The 26,249-nt window shown below is 37.4% G+C and overlaps 1 protein-coding gene across 2 annotated transcripts in view; it reads left to right on the top strand.

The window, feature by feature from the left end:
• COPZ1 (COPI coat complex subunit zeta 1) overlaps positions 1-26,249 on the top strand; it is a 278,926-nt gene that overhangs the window by 8,514 nt on the left and 244,163 nt on the right. The window contains exons 2-9 of one of the 2 annotated variants that reach the window (XR_010084106.1): positions 3,367-3,435; positions 6,784-6,865; positions 8,684-8,775; positions 12,501-12,556; positions 12,845-12,922; positions 16,550-16,601; positions 17,844-17,882; positions 18,242-18,363. Coding sequence is in view for 1 of the 2 variants with exons in the window: in XM_063428429.1 (XP_063284499.1) it covers positions 3,367-3,435; positions 6,784-6,865; positions 8,684-8,775; positions 12,501-12,556; positions 12,845-12,922; positions 16,550-16,601; positions 17,844-17,882; positions 18,242-18,289 (516 nt within the window). In the remaining variant the exon portion in view is untranslated. Of the gene's footprint in view, positions 1-3,366; positions 3,436-6,783; positions 6,866-8,683; positions 8,776-12,500; positions 12,557-12,844; positions 12,923-16,549; positions 16,602-17,843; positions 17,883-18,241; positions 19,227-26,249 lie in introns of those variants that run through there. The other variant, XM_063428429.1, reaches the window with a different exon arrangement.

The following is a 26,249-nucleotide window of genomic DNA, read 5'->3' as shown; positions in this document are numbered from 1 at the left end:
TTTTGGCTATAATAATGTGTATGATTTAGTGCAAATTATGAAAAGTAGTCATTTATTTGTCCTTATTTAGGATTTCTGTTTATTTTGGTAGGTCACGTACAAGAAGTAAAATAAAATTTCAGTGTGGTTATTTGATATATTTGCCTTGTAAATTTAATATCCCTCACAGAAAATACAATTGCTACACACAAGTATGTATTTATATAAAGTAGATGGCACAGGCTATTTACTTAAAGGGACACTATAGTCACCAATACCACTTTAGCTTAATGAAACTGTTTTAGTCTATATGTCCCTGCAGTCTCACTGAAGTTAAATCACTTTGTTAATGCAGCCCTAGTCACATCGACATGTGATTTACACAGCCTTCCTACATGCTTCCTCTAAAGAGTTGTCTAATGTTTACACTTGTTAACAATTTCTTATCCCCTACTATGTTAATAGCTTGCTAGACCCTGCAAGGGCATCCTGTATGTAATTAATGTTACATTTACAGAGAGAGAGCTAAAAACTTTTAAAGTAAATGACATCTCATTAAAAGTGCAACCATTTGTTCATGCAGACTCATGCAGACTCGGTCACAGCCAGGGGATTATTTATATACCTAACCCTAATAATAACAACTGTAATCCTAATCTCAATCCTAATCCCATAAATAGAAGAATTTCCTTGCTGGTCGTAATACAAACCCTAATCTGAAACCTAATTCTAAACACATTGTAAATATAAACATAATACTTAACCTAATCTTAATCCACAATTTAATCCTAATAACAAAGTTTTCCATCTGCTAAATATCAGTACGGTACTGATAAAAGCAAAGGGAAATCTGAATAAAAACAGAGTGATATGTTGCTGCCATCTACTGGCTGTTTTTAGTATGATCGCTTCCGATCTTATCTTTTTGAATATAGTATGTCCAATGCATTGAGATAAGTGCTGGGCAACTGACAAAGCCAAGCACTATTCAGAATGCAATTGGAGCACGGAGAAAGACACTTCAGTGTCTAGTCAGACCCTGGGGATCTCCTAATCACTTGATCCAGTGAGAGAATTACTGTAGCCAAGTTTGATTGCTCAGCTGTAGTGTTCTTTATGGATTTAAAGGGCTACATGCAGTGCTGACTTTCAGCAGTAAATGCAGCCTATTTGGTGCCACTACAATAGCCCAAGATAACAGAGGGGAACACCAATGTATCTATTGATAACTGGGTATCCTGGTATTGGCAGTGATTTAACCTTGCTCACACCATGATCTAGTTAAAGGCATTTAAAGGAATATTTAAAGGGACACTATAGTCACCAGAACAACTACAGCTTATTGAATTTGTTCTGGTGAGTAGAATCATTACCTTCAGGCTTTTTGCTGTAAACACTGTCTTTTCAGAGAAAATGCAGTGTTTACATTACAGCCTAGTGATAACTTCACTGGCCACTCCTCAGATGGCTGTTAGCTTTCCTTCCTGGGTCATGGCTGCCTAAAATGCATCCAAACATTCAGTGTCTCCTCCCTCTGCATGCAGACACTGAACTTTTCCTCATAGAGATTCATTGATTCAATTCATCTCTATGAGGAGATGCTGATTGGCCAGGGCTGTGTTTGAATTGTGCTTGCTCTGCCCCTGATCTGCCTCTTTGTCAGTCTCCGCCAATCCTATGGGGAAGCATTGGATCAGGCAACCACTTCTGATGATGTCAGCAGACTGCTTGTTTTTCTGAGGCAAACAGCATGCAGATTTACAGCTTCAGGCTTGAATACAGTAAGATGTTGCTATATTTATGGAGGCATGAGGGGCCAAGGGGGGCTAGATGTTGGTTTTAACACTATAGGGTCAGGAATACATGTTTGTGTTCCTGACCCTATAGTGATCCTTTAAAGAGTTCATCAGAAAAACTGGGAATTTAACACTGCTCACACCAAATATGCAGGTTGTTCTATGCCGCCATACACGCTTTAAAGCACACTTTTATGTAGGATGGTGTTAAGGGGTTAAATAAATTGTAGTGGTGATGTATATATTGCTTGTAAAGCACTGTCTAATTTTTCTGGTTACCTGTAATCACTCACTGTTACCAAATTGTTTGTTTTTTCTTCTAACTTTCTCAAATTTATTTCTGCTTAATCGAAAAGAAGGTTGAAAAACTTTTAAAGAGGGTTTTTGTTTAGCAGAAACAAATCAGCTTTTTTTTTTATTTTTTTATTCATGATGTGTCCAAGGAATCAATGTATAAAGTGGAATTATGAGGCAAAACTTTGTTGAGCTAATTTGTTGTATACACCTACCAGAATCCCTTGCAGTAGTGAGAGCACTGTTAAAGTGAGATTTCTGTGAGAAAAGCAAGTCTTATGGCTTGACTGGTGTGTGCATTTGTGTTTAGCAATGCATTAACAATAAATAAATATGTAAATTAAACACTAGGAGCAAATCCCATTGTACAGCGCTACGGAATTTGTTGGCGCTATATAAATAATAATAATATATTCTGTTATATTTAACTGCTTCAGGTAGCATTCACAGAGAACACTGATAAAGTAAAGTATCTTAGAAAGCATCACCTCCTGCAGTTAGCCTGTTGGAACATGGCTGGCAAAACCATCCTCTCTGTGTACACTTTGTAGATAGAACTAAGCTAGTACAGAAACCGGATTAGTCACTAAATTGACAATTGTTAGGAACCTATTTCAAATTTAAGTCCAAAATAATTAAATTGGAAAAAATCACCCAAGTCAGATCTGCTTCAAGTTTAGCTACTTTGGCCATAATTTGAGCTATCTAGGATGGTCTTTTCAATTGGTTAGCTTTCAGTTGCATATATATGTATGTATGTGTATATATGTGTATATATATATGTATGTGTGTGTGTGTGTATGTGTATATATATATATCTCCACATGTTTGTTACAAAATGTAACTTGTAATGGTAAGGGTGCCTGATTCATTATGCTGTAATTAGATGGACACCGGATCGATGAGAGCTGCAGACCGTTAGCATTTGTGGTGAAGTTCTGTTATACACTCAGGCTGTGAGTATGTGGAAGTCAGTGCATCACAGAACTTTGTCTCGGGGGCTTTAATAGACCGACTGAATAAAGGCTTGGAAGAAGAGTAAGCTGTCTCGCCAGGAAAGGGATAAAAGAATTCACCATTCCAACAATTTGATGCATCTCATGTAGCCTTATGTTCAATACTTCTGTGTGTAAATGCGTCACATAATACACTATTGCCGTAATACTGATCTTTTATTGGTTTATGCGAATTCTCCACATTTCATCTCACCTCAGATTTATCTTCCTCTCCACCAACTTACTGGTGTTGTAAAAGCTACTTTCAGGAGTTGAGACTTACAGTTTGTTTTTCCTGGTAGGATCCGTCGCTGTATACAGTGAAAGCTGTTTTGATCTTGGACAATGATGGAGAGAGACTACTTGCCAAGGTAAAATATTTTCTTTTCCTTCCTTAATGGAGTTTGGGGTACTTGGGGACTGGTACTGATCATTAGGAAGCAATTAAGTGCAATGTTAGTTTGTGTTTGGAATAATGCAATAAAGATAATGGAACTATCTGTATTACATTTGCAATAAGACAAGCACTTAAGAGGTGTGTTGTGTTTTTTGTTTTTTTTCCCAAAACTAAAATTTTTCCTTAAAAACAAAAAAGTGAAATTTTAAAACCAGAAATGTAGACCCGTTCAAGACTGATGGATACTGTTATTAAAAGTATTTTAATACAACAACCCACATTTTACAATTGGTTAGCATAGTACTACAGAAAGGATTTTTTTTCTGATCTCCATCACAGGAAGCTTCAAATCCCTCAAAATCTAAATTCCTAATAGGTTAGTTGCACCCTAACTTCTTCTCCTTAGAATATAAAATAGAGATATTCCTGAGGTACTAATGAGCATTTACTCCTATTATTGTTTTATGTTATCTGCAGGGGAGCAGACTAGGGTAAACTGCATGCGTTGGTAAGTGCATGCTGTGAAGCCTTCTCTGCCAGGGGGAGTGGAGCCTGCCAGCACATTTTATGGTGGAATGTAGTCCCAAGTATTGCGCATTTGGACCAAATTCAAACCTCTCTTCTTAAAATGGATTTAAAAGCCTTTGATTTCATTCAGTTTAAAGTGACACAATAAACACCCAGATCACTTCCTCTAGTTGAAGTGGTCTGGGTGCAGTGTTCCTGTCCCCTTAACCCTGCAATGTAAAACATTTTGTGTGTTTTGAGAGATCATGTTTCCACAACTATACCAGAATTCCCATCTTGACATGCAAATGGGCCCAGACAGGCATTGTGTTTTAGAATCACCATGCATTTCTGCAGGTACACAGGTTTTAAAGGGTGTTTTTTTGGAGTGGGGGGATTTATTTATTTATTACCAAAGCATGGGTTATGATCCAAAAGGACAAGTGATCAGAAACCACCCATGTACTGTACAGTTTCAGCTTTTATTTATTTATTTTTGTATTCTTTATTTTTGCGGTTCGGCTTGAAAAGCACATTACATCACATGCATTAAGTGAGCATATAGCTTCATATATAAGTATTGCAACATTAACACAGGTGCAAAGACATCCCTATTGTTTTTTTGTGTATAGAAACATAGAATGTGACGGCAGATAAGAACCATTCGGCCCATCTAGTCTGCCCAATTTTCTAAATACTTTCATAAGTCCCTGGCCTTATCTTCTAGTTAGGATAGCCTTATGCCTATCCCACGCATGCTTAAACTCCTTTACTGTGTTAACCTCTACCACTTCAGCTGGAAGGCTATTCCATGCATCCACTACCCTCTCAGTAAAGTAATACTTCCTGATATTATTTTTAGACCTTTGTCCCTCTAATTTAAGACTGTCCTCTTGTTGTCGTAGTTTTTCTTCTTTTAAATATAGTCTCCTCTTTACTGTGTTGATTCCCTTTATGTATTTAAATGTTTCTATCATATCCCCCCTGTCTCGTCTTTCCTCCAAGCTATACATGTTAAGATACTTTAACCTTTCCTGGTAAGTTTTATCCTGCAATCCATGAACCAGTTTAGTAGCCCTTCTCTGAACTCTCTCCTTCTGGAGATACGGTCTCCAGTACTGCGTACAATACTCCAAGTGAGGTCTCACCAGTGTTCTGTACAATGGCATGAGCACTTCCCTCTTTCTACTGCTAATACCTCTCCCTATACAACCAAGCATTCTGCTAGCATTTCATGCTGCTCTTTTACATTGTCTGCCTACCTTTAAGTCATCAGAAATAATCACCCCTAAATCCCTTTCCTCAGATGTTGAGGTTAGGACTCTATCAAATATTGTGTACTCTGCCCTTGGGTTTTTACGTCAAAGATGCATTATCTTGCACGTATAGTAACTGTGAAACTCTGGGTGCCTAAGCAGTAAAAAATAGAGCATTGGACTAGGGCTGCTGGTGATAAGCATTATGTGCCTGCAAGCTTGATAAAGTAGTGGTGTAACTAAAGGTTTGACATATGGCACAGTTGTGTATTTTGCAGTGGCACAACTTTCTCGGAGCTTAAAGCTTTAGTCAACTCCAGCCTGGAAAGAGAAATAATGCCTGAGTCCTAAGCTGAATGTGTAGTTAAGCTCAACTAGTGACATGGTTGGCATAAGGGCAACATTGCACGTTTAGAGGTAATGTGTGGGTAGTATGAGCTATTCCAAGGTGCATGCCAATCGCTTACAGAGCCAGAGTGTGGAGTAAGGAAATCTGTAAAAAAAAAAAAAAAAAGTTAAACATTAACCCCTTAAGGACACATGACATGTGTGACACGTCATGATCCCCTTTTATTCCAGAAGTTTGGTCCTTAAGGGGTTAAAGAACTAATAAAAATTTGAGACGCATATATCAGCCCCTGTGGGTATCCGGTAGGATAATGGATCGTCTCCGGAGCAGCTCCCCGTGCACAAAGGGGGGTAATTCCCACTACAGTCCAAGATGGACCTGCTTCCTTCAGGGCCGCCTCTGCTGGTAGGCCTAGGGATTGGATGAAGGCGGGTACCTTCGAGAGATGTGTCAATGTTTTGCCAGCCTTGTCCGGTACCGTGGGAGAGCCTCTAGATGCGCCCAGGAGGGCCACTCTGTCAGAGTCCCGCAGAAACTTAAGGAGGATGTCGGTAGATGCGTCTTGGGGTGCGTTGACCGCCTTTGGGAGACAGAAGCAGGCATCCACCACCAGCGGTTTAGCCTGTTTCGGCGGTAAAAGGGTGGCAGTTCAGCGTTAGAGATGAATTCCAGGACTCGGCGGATCCTCACATTTCACGCCTTAGCGCTGTCTTCCATGCTGGCTAGTTGCACCATCAGGTCTATGCATCTCTTCTGTAGCGAATTCAGGGCAGTATCCGTAGCCAATTGTGCCAGTTTAGTGCTTCTCATGTCTCCTTCCACTGCCTCAACCCGACTGGTGAGCATGATAACCTCCTCTCTCTCACAAGTGCCATATCTGCCTGGAACATAGCTTTGATATCTTACTCAGTGCCTGTATTTCTGCTTTAGTTGAAGGAGCATAGTCACCTTCCTCAGTTTCAGCCTTTTGTGTCTTGTAAGCATGGATCCAGTTCTGGTCTGGAAGTTGAGGTGGGAGTTGCCACTTTTATCAAAATACTGTTTTTGGTCTTGGTTTTGGTTAAACATTGGTCATGCATTTTTTATCATAACGTAAATATTTTTGGGGGACGGTGGGAGACATATATCTGCAGTATTTAAAATGAAAAATCTATATATCCCTGGATAACTTAATTTCAACGTGCTAATGAAACTTTCATTTTCTCCACAGTACTATGATGAGACATATCCAACTGTGAAAGAGCAGAAGGCGTTTGAGAAGAATATATTTAATAAAACCCATCGGACGGACAGTAAGTATTGGATTCCATATGTTACAATAAATGTTACTTGTGTATCTGTGGCTTTAACTTTCCTCATACATATAGGTATAAAGTGGAAGAACCAAAAAGTGTTGAGTAATAAGGAAATATAACGAGGTGGTAATCTTACATGGAATACAGAAGTATACATAGTTATAGATCTATGTAATTCTATTTTAGATGTTAAAGTGTGATTAATCGGTGACTTTGTGTCGCAGAGCTTGTGATCCCAAAAATGGGGGGCTTTGCTGCAAGTGATAGACTTGTGCAATGTATGGTCATATTTTATAACCAAATCCTTATCATTTGAAACTATAGCTGATTTAAGTACTTCAGAGTTTTACGGAGCATCCCCTCTTCCACACTTTATAAAAATAAAAAAAATATATTTAAAGTTCTGATTTTAATAAAAACTGGCTCTCCTATAAAGGTACTAAGGTGCATCCTCCCAGCTTTCAGAAAACTTGAAGTGTTTTTCCAGATTGCACTGCACCTGATCACAAAGCATATGTTAATGCTTCTGATAGAGAAGGATTGGATCCATTTCTTCTCTACAACAAGCATTGACTGCATCCGGTGTCACATTGCTTATCAGTGAGATGCACTGAATTTGCTAGTAGATCAGTACTGAATATCTCCCGGCAAGAAAACCTGCAGTGAGGGATCTCCTCAATGCTGTTTTACACACAGGCTAGGTATTTAACAGGAAGAGAGGAGGCCAAGAGGGGCCAGGGGTTTCAATAATACACAAGTGTAAATATTGTTTTTATTTACAACACTGGAGTGTTCCTGTAACCTCTTTGTGATAGGCACTAGTCTGGCAAGGCATAGTGCCACGGAGACTGGAGGCCTATTGACAGAATTGTTTGTGGAATGTGAGAGATGATTATGTATATCCAGTAATAGTTTTGCAGATCTTGCACCAGATAAATTGATAGCCTTGCTATCTGTAAGCGTTCGCTAGATTTAAATCCTATCCAACTTTAATCATGAGTTTAACAAACAACTTCTCCAGGAAGCCAGAAAAGTGGTATGCCAGAATGATCTACAATGTGATTCCTGTATGTACCCTAAAAATATGGTAACGGTATACGTGTGTGTAAATGGTGTATACTGGAGATAACAGCAGAACACAATTCTATGGGTTTTTTAAGTAGTTCTATCCACACAAGGCCTTTGAAATTCACCATTGAAATTCAATATGTATGTGAAATTTTAACAAAAAAAAATTACCACTAAATTGCAGAGTGAAAAGGCTTTTAAAATACCCCATATTATATTGTTCAGGTTGTCTTCTTTTGCTAATGGTATTCCAGGATTGGGGTATAGTGCAGTAAAGGACTTCCATTTTGTTCAATGAAAACTGAAAGTCTGAAAAATTTAAATGTCCTAAATTATATAATAAGCACATTTGGCAGATATTGTGAGAATACAAACACATACATTTGTATCAGTATACCAAGTTTTTACTTAAAAAAACATATTTCACTCCTTGCAATATTTGTATGATAACTACCCAATATGAATTCTTGACATTTTGAGGTATTTTCACAATCAGGACTAAGTTAATCTATTTTGAGGTTTGGTTGTGGGTTTTTTTTTTGGTTTTTTTTTTGCGTGTGTTTTGTACTTTTATTATTACTATTATATGCAAAAGAAACCTATAACAAAAGTGCAAAAAAGGCCTGTTGCTAAGGGGTTAAACAAAGATGCAAAATTATTATTATTTTTTTTTTTAAATATGCATTATTATTTTAAATATTGTAAATGTACACTTTTGTTCTAATTTCCTGTTTTTCTCCCACACAGGTGAGATTGCTCTACTTGAGGGACTAACGGTGGTCTACAAGAGTTCCATTGATCTATACTTCTATGTCATTGGAAGCTCGCATGAGAATGAGGTATCTATCATCGTTTTGCTTAAACAGTTAGACAACAGCTATTTCCTTCCGAGCACACCTATAACATGTAACTCACTAATGAATACAAATTTATTGCCTGGAATCATCCTGTTTGTTGTCAAAACATAAAAAAAATTGTAGTCCAGTTCTACCTAAGAATATATTTTGCTAAATGCATGCAATTTACAGTCCTTGTTTGTTCAACATCCTCATAGCTAAAATGATTTCTAATAATCGGATTCTAATGTGCTTAATCACTTGCCTTGTGTTTTTTGTGTTTTGGTTTTTTTTGTTTGTTTTTTCTCAAACTCCTTTAACCCCTTAACGCCGTTACGGCGTTCTATGCCGTCGCGGCTTTAATGGGCTTTAAAGCCGTTGCGGCGGCATAGAACGCCGTAACGGCTTGCAGCCCCAGGAGCAGAGGTGTACTCACCTCCGCCGCGATCCTCTTCTGGGGGGCTGTCTGAGAGCCCAGGCAGCCCCCCTCCGGCAAATGAGGCCCCCGGGGGCCATGTGATCGCTCTCAAAGAGCGATCACATGGCCCCCTATAGCTGGCTATGGATCTGCCAGCAGGGGGACTGTTTAAAATATTAGACAGTCCCCCTGCTGGTAGGTAGTGTAAAAAAATAAATATAAAAATGTTATAAAATAAATTAAATGGCTTTTTATATATATATAATATGTATATATATTATATATATAATATATATACATATTATATATATGTAACGTCATACGTAATGTATTTTAATATTAATATTAGTATATATATTAATATTAAAATACACTTAGAATGACGTTACATATATATAATATGTATATATATTATATATATAATAGATCTACATATATATATTATATATATATACGCATAATTACAATAATAAATAAATAAAATAATTAAATAAATAAATAAAATATTGAAACAAAATATAAAATAAATTATATATTCATATGTAATTTCATTCTAACTGTATTTTGTTATTAATATATATATATTGGAAACAGAATACACTTAGAATGACATTCTATATATATCTATCTATATATAAAATACAAATAACCGCAAATATATATAGAGAGATAAATACATATAATTACATAAAAGATTACATTAGTATACACGCAGAATTTATATACCTATAAATGCATATATATTAAAATTCTACGTGTATATTTAAGTAATTTTTTAACATAATTATGTCATTTGATTAATTAAAATTTGATTGACATGCCTGACAACACAGGGAGAAAGTGCAGAGAATTTAATTCGCATGCACTATATTAGACCCTGTAACTCTCCAAGACACCATAAAACCTGTACATAGGGGGTACTGTTTTACTCGGGAGACTTCGCTGAACTCAAATATTAGTGTTTAAAACTGGTAAATTGTATTACAACGATGATATTTTAAGTAAAAGTGAAGTTTTTTGCATTTTTTACAAACAAACGGCACTTTTATGGACTATATTATTGTTGTAATATGTTTTACTGTTTTAAAACACTAATATTTGTGTTTAGTGAAATCTCCCGAGAATAACAGTACCCCACATGTACAGGTTTTATGGTGTTTTGGAAAGTTAGAGAGTCACATATAAGGCTTGCATTTCATTTTTTTGACATTGAAATTTGCCAGATTAGTTATGTTGCCTTTGAGACCGTATGGTAGCCCAGGAATAAGAATTACCCCCATGATGGCATACCATTTGCAAAAGTAGACAACCCAAGGTATTGCAAATGGGGTATGTCCAGTCATTTTTAGTAGCCACTTAGTCACAAACACTGGCCAAATATTAGTTTTTTGCTTTTTTCACACAAAAACAAATATGAACGCTAACTTTGGCCAGTGTTTGTGACTAAGTGGCTACTAAAAAAAACTAAACATACCCCACGTTCAATACCTTGGGTTGTCTACTTTTTCAAATGGTATGCCATTATGGGGGTAATTCTCATTCCTGGGCTACCACACCGTCTCAAAGGTAACATTACTAATCTGGCAAATTTCAATTTGAAAATGGAACGTTCTATATTTGACCCTGTAACTTTCCAAAACACCATAAAACCTGTTAATGGGGGGTACTGTTGTACTCGTGAGACATCGCTGATTACAAATATGTGCATTTTGTTGCCGTAAAACCTAACAGTATTATGACATTTACAGCTAAAATGTGAGGCGGAACTACAAATTTTAAAAAAAAAATCAAATTTCTCACAGTTTTTTTTAATTTTATTCATAATAAATTGTTTCAAATACAAATATTTTATATGAAATGAAAGCCCTGTTTCTCCTGAACAAAATGATATATAATAAGTGTGGGTGCATTTAATATGAAAGAGGGGAACTACGGGTGAACAGACATATAGCGCAAATTCCAGTTTTTGTTTACGTTTTGTTTTGATCAGAACGTGTACTATTGACTCCGTCCTGAAGGGGTTAAAATGTAAGGGCAGCTGCAGTGTTGGACAATATGTTCGTTTTGCTGTTTAAATTCCTGAAGACTAATCAATGAGGGAAAAGGGAGTTAATGATTTTTTGTGGACATTTGTCTGCTTGGGTTAGGGCAACAGTTGGTTTGCATTTTGGATTTAAACTGTTTATATGCAGGCTTAGGGTAATTATTGATGTAAATGGAACTCATACCTCTGTAATTGGTGTTAGTCACTCGCTAGTAGATTGAGCGGGTTCGACTTCCTAATAGACAACCTGGAAGTCGTTCTGTGACTCGTATGTTTTCACCTCAATGGGGAATTCTGTGTGTTGTTGGCTGCTTTTACACCAGCATATTTCAAATCTTATACAGTTAACATAAGATAAATATTGCAAAAATGTTACTATGGAAAATTTAGTATTCCAGACACTTCTAAACTGTAAGAAAAAGAAGGCACTCCTTATTATGTTGAGGGAAAAAAAAATCTCAATTACAGAAATGTAGACCACTTAAGCCCCTTAAGGACACATGACGTCATGATTCCCTTTTATTCCAGAAGTTTGGTCCTTAAGGGGTTAAAGGGCAACTTTCAATTCCCGGGACTTTTACTGTTGTGTTTACTTATCCCTGTATTTAATAAATATGTAAGATTTAAAAAAAAAAAAAAAATTCTAATTTAAAAATCCACACCTCTTTATGCTGCAAATGGGCACCTCCATGTTCGTTACCTTCCCTTTGCACCTGACAGTCAACATAGAGAAATCATACAGAGAAAATGATAAATGTAAACAGCGTTTCTATTTCTCCTTTACAACATTTTCCCTGGATTATGCTGTAATTTGGAAAATTATGTAATTTTAAAATAAAACGGAGCATCTAATGCGTTCTATTTGATCCATTTTTTTTTCTTCTTCTTCAGTGGTGTAAATGTCCAGTAAAGTATCAGGAATATCTTTATTTTTCTTTCAGTAATTGCAGTTCCAGACACTGTTAAATGTTTTTTCCATCAATTTATCTCTCTTGCTTTATTCACGTTTTAAAGACCAACTGAAATAACCATTAGATAAAAAATAAGGCATTTTTAGTGCTTCAAGTCTACTTTCTAAGCTCTAGTATTCATTAGCCAGCCAGTATGTAATGTAATTTGAAATGCTACCTCACTGTTCACTACTTCCAATTATGCTGATCAATTGCCAATTGCTTACCTGCCTTGTTTTATTTGAGACTACATCTGTTGGTGCTTGTAATTTTTCATTGAATAACTTAATCTGTTCATCTTTTTGTCTCTATATAGCTCATGTTGATGGCAGTTCTCAATTGTCTTTTTGACTCACTAAGTCAAATGCTCCGGTACGTCTTTGATCACATTTTATGAAATAAACCCCATCCCCCTTTAAAGCAGCGCTGTGGTTTGTGGGTTTCTGATAGAGATATATTTATGGAAACGGCAAAATATGTTGCTGCGTGATCTAATAATTCTATAAATAATATCCTGTGGTGTATTCCTGTAAGAGTAACAAAGTTATTTAAAAGAGTCTTGACTTTTCTGGAGTGGAATCTTGGGCATAGTGCAGTAATGAGTCTATAATTCAATCTAATAACTTGCACATTATGACTGACCGTTTTCTCACTTTATAGAAAAAATGTGGAAAAGCGAACTCTGCTTGAAAACATGGAAGGACTGTTCCTGGCAGTTGATGAGATAATCGATGGCGGGTAAATAAATGAAACGTAAACATTGCCAATAGGGGACTTTTTGGTTTCTTTAAAACCTAAAAACTAGGGTGTAAGAGTATTTTTTTTTTATTATTTTATTTAATTTCAGGGCTCAGGGCAGTTGTAGTTTTCATTCTCTACAAAAATATTGTAAACTTGTCCATTAATGAATCTTCTTAAAGGAAGAAAAATGAGTGGGGGAATAAAGAGCATTTTATTCTTCATGTCTGTACAGTGGGATGACAAAATGCAAGCACTTTCTACCGAATTCTATTATTTTAGCCCTAGCAAACACCTGTGGTTGTCCATAAAGAATTGGGTAGAAATGGGGATAGCCCAATGTATCACAATTACGGTGAGTATAACCATTCCCTTCCTTGCAAGAGACCTATACGCTGCCACCAAGTTACATATTCCCTTAAATGCAATTTAAGTGTCCTGAACTCGCAGGTGATCACATGCCCCTAACCCTTCCTTTCAGCTAAGACCAAGGTTTCAGTTACTGCTGGATAGATGCTGGCACTCTCCACTAAAGCCAAAAGCTATGTCCGCATGCTACAGAGCATTAGAAGAAGCCTTGCCAACATTCACACAGGCTTTTCAAACACGTCGTGGAACATTTTCAAAGTAGGATTGGAAAAGGTCACTTAACACCCTGAAAGAGGTAACCTGATGCTATCATCATGTCAAAGCACACCATGAATAAATATATCAGTGGTATATGACCCCCACCCGCTTACGTAGGATTTACTACCTCACCTGCTTGCTGGGGATGTGGTGAGCATGAGGGTAAAATGGTACATATTTGGTGGAAATGCCACAAATTACAAACGTTCTGGAAGGAGGTGGCTAGCTTACCCTGACTATTAATTATTAATGTTCAAGAAATCCACACTCTTCCTTGATAGAGCTTTGGCAACGTGTGTCTTGTTGGCAGCATGTCGCCTCATAGCTTTACATTGGAAAAAAAATGTGCCATCCTTTCCAAAACTGCTAGAGAGAATAAACCTTAGCTACACATACGAGCAGTTGTGTCTGTCTAGACTCTAGACAACATCTCTCAAAGGGAGAAATTTGAATGGATATGGTGGCCATGGAGGGAATATGCAGTGGTGAAAGGAGAGCCTTTGAAATAGAGTAAAGTAGAAGGCAAAGTACTACATGAGATGCCAACTAAGTAATACACCTGATCAGGTCTTCTAACATAAATACTACATACACAATCAATTCAGTCTGTTTCTGTTTATTATGTTTGTTTTGTATGCCTTGTTATTGGTTATTTTCCTTTGTACACTGATGCTGTTTATTCTGTAACAATGCCACCATTCTTTGAGTACCCTGTACACTGTCCTCTGTATGCCATATTTTGAAAATTAATAAAACACAGCTATCAAACATCGGAAAACCTAAAGGCATCAGCACAGCTGATTGGCTGAGAGTGGTCAGCTGATGCTCTCAGCGCCATTCAGTGACTCCACTTTCATAAAACTGGTTAGAAAATAAGCATACCCTTTTTCAAGCCAGTTTTGTGAACAGGGAGCTACTGACCGCTCTCAACCAAACGGCAACGTTGCTGCCTGATTCGGCAAGACCCTTCCAGTTTACTGATTTTGAGAAAATGTAAGGACAGAGAGGCATGGAGATTAGACACTGGAACACACACATTGGGGTTAAACCATTCGAGAACAGTTTAACCCATTAAGGTGAGCCATGGACCTCCTGGCACCATAATCTCTTCATTTTGATTGTTTTTATTGTGCCCATAGTGCACTTTTTTTTTTTTTTTTTTGCAGAGCTTATAGTGAATTACAAATGATCCTTCAATGCCACAACAGTCAATGCAGGCACAATAACATTAACAGTAGAATAGACGTGTGGCATTGTGAGAATACAGCACTAATTTTATGTTTTGGTATATTCAGGCTAGGCACATAAGTCAAATGTAGGTTCATCTAAGTGACATTATTAGCAAGATTCCTATACATAAACTTAAACTTAAAATAATATCTGAGGACATTCTTGACTACATGGTGTAGCTACAGTAAGGTAGAGAGTTATAAGCGATTAGTACATCTTGTAAGGCACAAGTCTAGGATTTCTGCTTACTGCTAGGTTATCAGGCCAGAGTGTACCTTTTTAAGATGCAGATCAGCAGTTTGATGTGGGTTTTATTCCCCCCTCTCTCCATTAGAAATATGACTGGGTAGCCTTTCCTCCCAACCAATATATTGTGCAGTCGAAGATGCATCCAGGTTTAACAGATTTGCAGGTTCAGTTCTCCTGCAGAAATTGACAAGACAACATCCCCAGTTCATAGGCTTGCCAAATTCCTGTCCGCTGACCTGTAGGGGCCAGAAAAGTTTACTAAAGGGTCAATCTAGACACCATAACTACTGCACCCCGTTGTGTTTTTGGGGCTAGGAGTGCACTTGCACCAAAATAGCAATAATAATTGTCATACATTATTGACCCCCTATCTTCACAATGTACTAACCTAACACACTCAACTTTCCAACTCCTTATCCTTTCTTAAATCCTTTCTCTGCTACCTTAATTAACCCTCTCACGTGACAGAAAATGGTGTTCATGTTTGGGGTGGCAAGGAACATTCAGGTCTGACTAGTTGCTTAAAACTTCAAATATGAACCTTGTTAAAGTGACATTCTAATGTATGATGTTATCCTAACTATAAGATAATGCCAGCGACTAATGAAAGTATTTAGAAAACTGGGCAGACTAGATGGGCCGAATGGTTCTTATCTGCCGTCACATTCTATGTTTCTATGTAATGTTTATAAACGCACAATAGAGCTCCACCTGCTGGTTTTTTTTCTCCCCCTTCTCCCACCCATTTTATCTTTTTGGGTTTTTTTTTTAGTCTGATGCAACCATAGGTCTACCTACAACAGACCAGGGCAGTCCACATGTTAATATTGTCCATATATATTGTATAACTTATTTTTTATCCTTTTTTTGTAAAGCTTTTTGTTTATTTATTCTTTTTGTAGAGGGGCTGGTACTCTTAATTTGTCATATTATACAACTAAAACTGTTCTTTTTCACCCACTCATTTGTTTTTGGTTTTTAAATGCAACAATATCCCAGTAGTGTGCAAACTGTAAATTAGGCAAATGTACTGTTCCTTGGTCAGCTGTTTGAAATCCCTTTTTACACTGAAATATGAAAGGTGTGTGTGTCTCAGAGTGTAGTGTAAAGACTATTGTCTTCTATTCTCTCTGATTAACTAACTATTTGAATATGGCAGTTCAGTGGTTAAAAGTCTAGTATGAACATCACAGCACTTCAGATTCCCAAATGAAGCCTCATGTGATTGTAAATAGACGTGTTAATCTGGAACTTGTACATTTTCCGTCTGTGCTTGTTTTTGCTTGAATTGTGATAGCACAGCAGTTACTACCATAGAAAGCCTGGGAATGAAACTGCTTCTAACAATGTCATTACGATGTAAGTGCTGCTATGTATGCATGTAATGACATCATTAGGAGTGATTCCATCATAGGGCTTCTGCAGATTGCACAGCCGAGATAGGGCTATAAAGGGAAACTAGAATGGTTTTCTGTAACTCTCTCTGTACCAGTGTTAGCATTCTTTGTTCTCTAATTGCAGTGTTATTTTGGAAAGCGATCCTCAGCAAGTAGTTCACCGGGTCGCCCTAAGGGTACGTAGCAAATGTTTGGTTCTTGATCTTCATTAGTATGTTCTTATTGATTAATTTTTTTTCCATGTATTTCGATTGATTCTCGCTAGATGACTCCTCATGTACTGTGAGGAGATGGTGTTGCCACTCGTTGCCCGAAAATAATTTAGTCACAGACTGCTTGTAACACATTATTGTCCAGTTACCTTTCCTAGAGATCTTAACAGCAATAAATATAAATCTTATTGAATTTTAATTGCTGGTCTAAAAAATAATCAATTTCTCACGTAGGGGTCTTGATTGCACGATGGACTCTGCAGCCAATTAACAAACGTACACTGGTAATTCACTGACTAACAAATTATTTATTTATAAAGCAACATGTGCACTGTTCACAAGAGACACTATATAGCAGTTTGACCCCAGATATCTATGGTGGATAATAGCATACGTGATGGAAGAGGAAATTGAGTAAGTCCCCATTAAAGTGTGACGGTCACATCTCCAGTGGCTGAAATTTAAAGAAAAATGGAAAGGCCAGATGTCTGCCCTAATACCAGTGCTTGTGATTCCTAGGCCATCTTGCTGGGCACTTTGTTTGAAATCACTTCATGTGATCTATTATAAGCACTCCGATAGCCATCTATATTTTGCAGTGATATGTTTTTTATTATTGAAAATAATTTATGCAGTTGCTTACTGTGGTGTATTCCCTTATCTTTATAGGGGACCCTGGTAAAGCATTTTATGCGGGAAATGTAAAACACGTTAAGAGTTTCAGCCACTTGTGTTGGGGTCTGTGCTAGTCTGACACTTCTTTGTGTATAAACCACTTTTTTTTTCCCCAACGGACTCCCCAGCATTGAAGTGGTTAAGCTCCTTAAACCATATGGTGTTTCTTTTCCTAACATATGTCCCCTGGGTCTTCCTCCCAGTTTCCTATGAATGCCTGCTGAGCAGGCAGATTGATGTCCCCCATTAACATGCTGTTACAGTGCTAGCTGCATTCTCCCAGGGATTTGTGCCCAGCCTCTAACAGAACCACCTGCAGAGAGATGAGAAGTTGGAACACAGTAGCGGTATCAGTGATGCTGTCTGGGTTTCGTTGGTAGCGGAAGGGAAGAATTAACTGCTTTCTCTTTATGTTAAAGCAGGTGGTAGCAAAAAATGGTAGAAGTCTCTGGTGTGGACCAAGAGGATAAATAGGGAGAGTCGTGTAAAGATTAAGGTTTCGTGACATTAACATATGCTTCTCTTTTCCAGGGAGATGATGTTCCTCTCACAGAACAAACAGTTTCTCAAGTAAGTTACAAGATCTACCTAGTAGTTCGTTGACAACTACTATTTACGGTGCCTCTTTCAAAATGAATGTTTTTATTTACTGAAGTGAGAGTAAATTTCATGTTTAAGGTCAAAATAGCCAAACTGGAAAAATTCTTAGTCCGACATGCTGTTAGTTCACTCTGGCCTTGAATTTGAAATTCACTTTAAATTCTGACTTTAGTGAATAACCCTGTTAATGTAATGTTACACCCTGTCAGAGGTGTTTAGGAATGACATGTAGGGCATTTTGTGTGTGCTTAATATTATTATAGTGTATTTTATTGCATCATTGTGTGTTCCTCGTTTTAAGGTTTTGTTTTGTTTTTCTCCCCTTTCAGGTTCTTCAGTCGGCAAAAGAGCAAATAAAGTGGTCACTTCTGCGATAGTTGGATAATTTTAAGTACGGCATATATTCATTCCATCTTGAGAAGACTTTCCACGCTCCTCCCTCTACTTTAATCTGTATAATGAGCATTACTTTTTTATAGTTCTAGGCCATTGCACTAATGTCCTTGTGTCATTGTTCCTGCTTATAAGGACAGTAATTCAATGCTCTGCAGGTCCCTAGAACAGCAAATTAATTTACAACTTTTGACTTTATTGCCTTTATTTGTCCTATCACACATATAGCTTCCTTATCTTTACAGAATGCTAGCAAGTGAGAACATAGCACCACGTTGTTGTAGTACTAGAACATCACAAAGTGTCATTACAAATTCAACCATTGTCCTTACAATTAAAGCCACAGAGCTAGTATTACATTTTCATGTTGCCTATTATTGGCAGTAAATGCCCATATGACAGAGTAGTAGATTTCTCCAGGGGGCTTGGATCATGTACAGTTACCTTTTTTCTTTATAACATTATCTTCAGGAATAATAATAAAGAACCTCCATATCCTTTCACGCTCTACCAGAGACCACAGCCTTGGGCAATATGATATTACATTAAATGCAATGTGAGTTGACAAAGTGGACCAATTGTGTGTGTATAAAGGGCATGCCTGTGCTACTTCAGGGTTACACAAGTCCATAACCTAAGGATCTTAAAAGCCTAGGCCACTGCTTTCCAAATGCAGATGGTGGGTTTCTGACCCCCAGCATGCCTGAAAAGTCTGCATTCCTTGTTATATAGCATCAGTGTTCTAGTTGATGCTGTGGACCTACAGAATTTTAAAGGCCTGCATTCTGCATCAGTAAGACAGCACTGGTCTAGGTATAAAAAACATTCTACATGAGCACATATGTTTTGTCATGCCTGAATTGCACACATGTGAAACAGAAAGCTGTACAAAATATTAATAAACATTCAACCAACATGAAATTTGTGTGTGAACGTTATTTTTCTTTTCTATAAATGCACCCTCATTGTGATATTGCTGTCTTACAATGTTTACATTTTTATTAAAATATTTTTTTCACATATCTGCTTAGGTATACTGTCTCATATTTTATTAATATCACTTCCCCTTTCATTGTTCATCCATCCTAATTTTCTTACATTACAGCATTTCCCAGCACCTACAATCCAGAGTTTGACTGTAAAATGTCCATTCTTAACACTAAAACATTGTATGAGCAAATTAAAGGAACACTATAGTCACCTAAATTACTTTAGCTAAATAAAGCAGTTTTAGCGTATAGATCACTCCCCTGCAATTTCACTGCTCAATTCACTGTCATTTAGGAGTTAAATCACTTTGTTTCTGTTTATGCAGCCCTAGCCACACCTCCCCTGGCTATGATTGACAGAGCCTGCATGAAAAAGAAACTGGTTTCACTTTCAAACAGATGTAATTTACCTTAAATAATTGTATCTCAATCTCTAAATTGAACTTTAATCACATACAGGAGGCTCTTGCAGGGTCTAGCAAGCTATTAACATAGCAGGGGATAAGAAAATCTTAATTAAACAGAACTTGCAAGAAAGAATGCCTAAATAGGGCTCTCTTTACAGGAAGTGTTTATGAAAGGCTGTGCAAATCACATGCAGGGAGGTGTGACTAGGGTTCATAAACAAAGGGATTTAACTCCTAAATGGCAGAGGATTGAGCAGTGAGGCTGCAGGGGCATATTCTATACACAAAAACTGCTTCATTAAGCTAAAGTTGTTCAGGTGACTATAGTGTCCCTTTAACCCCTTAAGGACACGTGACATGTCGTGATTCCCTTTTATTCCAGAAGTTTGGTACTTAAGGGGTTAAGTCACATTCATAAGGTTATTCACCAAAGTATGAATTTATGTTAATTTGAGATTTAAGGGTCCCGTAGCCAAACCAGAAAAATTCTCCCAGTCGATTTATGCTTCCAGCTCGGCTGCATTGGCCTTAAAGTTGCATTTCAGTTTGAATTACCAACAATTGTACCTTTAGGGCAAATAGTGTGTCTGTTTTACTTTTAGTTTTTTTCAAAATGTTTAATATTTTTCTGTTTAGTAACAATACATTAATGTTTAGAAATAGAACCATGAGCATTTAATATATCCACAAAGTGTTAAAAAAATAAAAAAATAAAAAAAAATGAATGCGGTTATCCCAGGTGAGTCTTCATTAAACTACAGGTGCACAAAAGTGCATGTTCTATATTCTCTTATTTTGTTCTTGGATGTAACAAAACGTCTCCAGACTTCAGTAGCCTCATCATATGTCAGGCAGCACTGGAAATGTGTTTACCTAGTTAAAGGACTACTCTTGGTACCTTAACAACTTCATCACAATGAAGTTGTAAGGCTGCGAGGAGATGCCAGGTGCTATCTTATCTGAAGGTATGAAGTTTTAACTGCAAAGTCTACAAGCCAGAGTACCATTGAACTGCATTATATTCGAGGCTTTAATCTGGAAAACTCAGACCGAGCACTGCTGATAGGCTAAGAGTGTCGGATAGGTACTTTTCTCAATTTAGAAATTCTTATTTCCTGCACTGTTAATAGACTGCTATGCCTTGTAGAACCTCATATGTGTCCCAGTCACAACCAGGGGAGGGCTGCATGGACAGAAACAAAGGTGTTTTAAAATCCTAAATGGCAGAGAACTGAGCAGTGAGACTGCAGAGGCAGTCTCAAAAACGGCTTTATTGAAGAAGCACTATTGGGTCAGGAATACAAACCTGTATTCCTGACTCTGTAGTGTTAAAACCACCATTTAAGTGACTAAAACTTACCTTTTTTCCAGAGCCATGCGGGTCCGTCAACTCTGGCATCATCAGAATTGATCTCAGCCAATCCAATGCTTTCCCATACCTAAAGCAATGGATTGGCTGAGATCACCAAGGAGGTGGGGCCAAATGTCAGCAGTACTGCACTCTGTCTGAGGAGTGGCCACTGGAGGTGTCCCTAGGCTTTAATGTAAACACTGCCTTTTCTCTGAAAAGAGAGTGTTTGCCTGAAAATGCCTGAAGGGACTGCCTATACTCACCAGAACAACTACAATGAACTTTAGTTGTCTTGGGGACTATATTGTCCCTTTTATATAGTTGTAACTGTAGGAAAAACAGTTAAAGTTATATACTTATACAAAACCCAGAGTCTGAATACAAAATACATATTGGGGAATTATTCTTACATTATTTTATGAAATGCAACTTTCAGATATTTTTTTTTTTTATTAATTTTTTTGCCATTGCCTTGAAGTGAAGCTATGCTAAAATATTAACTTTTATAACTAGAAGGAAGGAAGTCTCTTAGTAAAAACAGAATACTTGCAGTGCTACTACGCCTAGCAGAAGATGACCTAATATTTTACCACTGATAAACCCATACTTTCTACTCTTCCACATCATGATCTAAAAAACTTCATAGTTATCCAAGTGGGGAAGTCCATCAAGTTCATCTGTTTGCAGATCTGTTCATGCTGTTGATCCAAAGAAAGAGGAAAAAATAGTTTGAAGTGATTGCCAAATGTGCCATAGAACGTTTTCAAAAAGTCCTCCTTAGATCAATAAGCTGTTTCCACAAATTAATTATATCCTTAAACATTCTGTTCTTTAAATAAATAAATAAATATATATATAATAGTACTAAGACATCTTTTTTTCAGAAGTAAACAAATACATTTTTCCTAGCCTTTTTCATAACTTAAACTTTCCATTCCCCTAATTTGTAAGCCTAATCTTCCTAATCCATGTTTTCTTTCTTTAAAACTGAAACCCATAATTCATTCTTCTTTCTTAGTAGGATTTATTTTTAGGAAACCATATGAATAGCTAAAGCTATTGTGAATTTCTGCTTTTGGCTGAGCTTCCTGGGAAATGGTTCAAACCAGCTGGACTGCGGAAGGTTAGCTTTTACATAGCATGTATGAAAGCTATCACATTGCATGGAATTTAGGTCCTTAATTTCAGTATTAATCCCAGAGCCCATTGTGAGAGAACACAAGCTCCTTCTAGAGGCCATGATTGAGGATGGAGAAGAGAGAATTGTATCCAAAGACTTTGAAGGTGTCTCTAATGTCGACTTCAAAGACTAAATATATTTTGAAATTGACATTTTAATGTCGACATGAAAGAGACGTTAGCAGAGTTTGAGCTTACACCTTACTGCATTCCAAGTGCTCTGAACTCGCAAAGATTTGTAAAGGTTCATTCGCTCGTACTCAAGGTCGTACCTACTTTAATAATGCAATCCATCTCTAACTTTCATCTGCCTTTCATTAGCAATAGCGGCTACAGATGAGAATTTAAAATAAAATCTGCCTGATATGTTTTAATAGGCATTCACTGAAAGGTAATTGTTTAAAAATGTAGTTGTGGAGAGTGTATAAATGTAAACACGGGCTTGTTTTTTTAAAATAAGTTTCCAGCATTACATTCCCTTACATATACAGATGTATATAGGTGACCTCTGGAGTGGAAAACCGCAGACATCCTATTTCACTGTAAGAGAGTAACTAAAATGACAACCCATTAAGGCCCGCATGATGGTCGGTGCCATCATGCTATGCGTTAACGCCATTTGACGTCATAAACCGTCATGCATTAAAAGTAACAGCAGGGTTAAAATAAAAGATAATACATGAGTCTTTCAATACATGAGAGTCCCCTCTGTCAGCTGGGACCACAATTACCATCCCCAGACTGACAGAAGCGGTATGTGCAGCACTCTAAGTGAGCACTGCACATAGCCTTTTACAATTATTTAAATAGCTCAGCTGCTGTGATTTTGAATAAGTCCTTGTATGAGGGAGGCCCCCAGGGTCTGAAAAAACTTTCCCCTTTGCTCAGTGATCGGTGCTGGACTTTGCCAGCAACCCAGGACTTATCACAGTTCCTTGAACTGCAGCATAAGAGGGAGATCTCCTTCTCATTTTGCTGTCACACAGTACAGAGTGCTCACAGAACCCTCTGTACTGTGTGAGTTTAGAAATCCTAATGCTCAAGTCAGTACTGGTGTCAGCAGAGGGAATCCCTTTGAGGAGAGATAAAGGGTTGGATTGATGTTAAGATTAGGAGAAAAGGTATATGTGTACATGTGTGGTGTCATTGTGATCGATAACAGTAGCAGAATACAAATATGTTTATTTTTTTACAGTAGTGGAACACACATGGTCTGAGAATTTCCCAAAAATAAAACGTGAAAAAAAAACAAAGATAAAAAGTTTTAACCTAGGTTTGTAATAAAATGGTTAAAATGCAAGTGTCAATTTTTTTTTTTAAAACTCTTTGTAATATTTATTCTAGAACTTATAAAAATTTATTGAAATTGTAGACATATTGGGCATTTTAACAAAAAGGAGTAATTAGTTAATCTATTTTGAGTTTCTTTTCTTTAGTTGCACTTGGTGTTTAGAAATTACTAAATATAAAACAGAAAAAAAAGGTTTTTTTTCTTACAGGTTTTAATATGTTATTATGTATAAATATAGGGTATCAAAAGAAAGCATTAAAAAAAAAATATTTAAATGAAAGGTTGAAATTGTGGTAGATTGAATACATGGCAAAAGGGCCAAAAAGGCCTTGGTCATAAACGTGTCACATCTCAAAAGAGCCTTGGTCCTTTAGAGGTTAAAGGAATTTACAAACACTTTACCCAGAGATCTGGTGATAATCTTAGGCTACCCTTTATTACAGGAGTAATATCAGCTGTTTTGATATTGCCCAAAGGAAAATTGTCCTACACCACAACCCTTGCAATGTAAGTTCAATGAGTATAGAAAGTACTTTTTCAATCAGACCCGTTGCCACAGGTGTATAACATTATGTACCAAGCCATGCAGTCTGCATTTACAAACATTTCAGAAAAGAAAAAAAGGGTTCTGAAGAGCTCAGTAAATTCAAGCGTGGTACTGTGATTGGATGCCACCTTTGCAATAAGTCAGTTTGTGAAATTTCAACCCTACAAGCTAGTCCACGTTTAACTGTAAGTGGTATTATTGGAAATGGAAGCTTCTAGGAACAGCAGCAACTCAGCCACAAAGTGTAAGACCACGTAAAGTCACAGAGCAGTGTCACCCAGTGCTAAGATGCATCGTGCGTAAACAGCTCCAATGCTCTGCTGATTCCATAGCTGAAGAGTTCCAAACTTCCACTGGCATTTATATCAGCACAAAAACTGTGGTGGGAACTTCATGTGATGGGTTCCCATGGCCAAGTAGCTGCATGGAAGCCTCACATCGCAAGTGTTAATCGAGTGGCGTACAGCACCAAATATTGTGGAAAGCCTTCCTGGAAGAGAGAAAGCTGTTAACGCTGCAAAGGGGGGACAAATAACATATTAATGTCTATGTATTTAGAATGCAATGTTATAAAAGTCCCTGCTGGTGTAATGTTCAGGTGTCCCAATCATTTTGTCAATATAGTGTATATATCGTAGACATTACGTAGGAATCTTAAACCATGGCTGGTATCAAATAAAATCTCTAGATTCCTAGGGGTGAGACCTGGTTACAAGTCCAACAACCTGAAATGAACCAAAATAATATGTATTATCTAACAATATCTAGGCACTTGCTAATCCATTTCGAGAGGCAATTCAAAGTTGCAGCGGATTTTGACAAAAACAAAACTGTTACTATACTAGGATGGTGAGCATTAGGGTTCTGCTAATTTCTTTTTTTAAGCTGCTTGGTATCATTTGTATGTAATATCTTTTTTCAATTATAATACTTTTTAATTTTTAAAGCGTCAACGCATTCTGCAGTGCTGTACATGCGTTCAATTGGTACAAGTAAAAAGGCAAAATGTACAATACATATAAGACAACAGAAAATTTGACAAACAAGTCCCGTGGGAACTTACAATCTGGATGTATACACTGTGACTATTTTTGATCATAATAAATGTTCTTTTACTAAGTTCTGCCCTTTTCTGACATGAGAATCAAGTCACTAAGACATATATAAGTGATTTCTAATCCCTGCACAATGAACCATGTCACGTGCCTGCCTGGAGTTGCCTTGTGTTTTTAAAATGTTGTTGTAGATCATATATAAAAAAGTAAAACAAAAGGGCTCGATTTTTTTTTACATTATTTTCCTGCATTATAAACCCTTACATTCAGTATCTGGCTTTAATGTTACAGCGCTGCATATCTTTTTTATTATACTTCTCACTGGAGATGTGTTTGTTTACTGCATCTGTTAACTTATGCATGTAGTCACGAACACTTACATAAATAAACTACGCATTCAAATAGGAGATGCAGGGCACAATTTTCTCTACAATGGTTGAATTGTGGACCTTGCAAATTATTCCTTAAAGGAACAATCTAGGCATTATACCAATTTTATCTAATTGAAGTTGTTATAGTGCCTGGCTCTGTCACTCCATTCAGTATTAAATGATTTCCAAACAGTTCAACACTGCATGAGGAGGTAAGGCTAAGGCAGAGATTACATTCAGCCTTAGTCATACAGGTAATTCATTCATACTAGCAATGGGCGGTCAGCTGACACTCTCAGTAAACCACTTCTGTCTGAGCTAATGCTTCCTCAGGGGTACAGGCAGTCTGAAAATATTGCAAATGTCCTACTTTTGGGGCGTTGTCCCACTTGGGTTCCCTGGTACTCTGCATTCGGGGACACGAGGGAACTGTAACGAGGCAGCCCAGCGTGAGAACATTACTAGACGTTCTCTCATTGTGAAGCAGGAACTGCAGAGAGTGCTTTAGCAGCATGGTTCTCAATGAGGGGGACTCAGCACGGTTCTCTATGCAGAAGGCTGACGGTGAGCCTGCTCTGCTTGATGCCAGGCTCACACACCGCTTTGGTGGGTGGATCCGCCTACTTTCTGAGCGGGCTCGTCCATTTAGGAGCATCACTAGTTATGCAATTTGTGTCACTGGTGAAGCCCCATTGGAAGGTCCGTCCCTGTCCCAATTCGAGATGGAGCAATGTTGGGAGGTATGATATTTGTC

Source organism: Pelobates fuscus, chromosome 1 (assembly GCF_036172605.1).
Source record: "Pelobates fuscus isolate aPelFus1 chromosome 1, aPelFus1.pri, whole genome shotgun sequence".
NCBI lineage: Eukaryota > Metazoa > Chordata > Amphibia > Anura > Pelobatidae > Pelobates > Pelobates fuscus.
The sequence above is the reverse complement of the archived record's forward strand: the minus strand, read 5'-3'. Positions and strand labels throughout refer to the sequence as shown.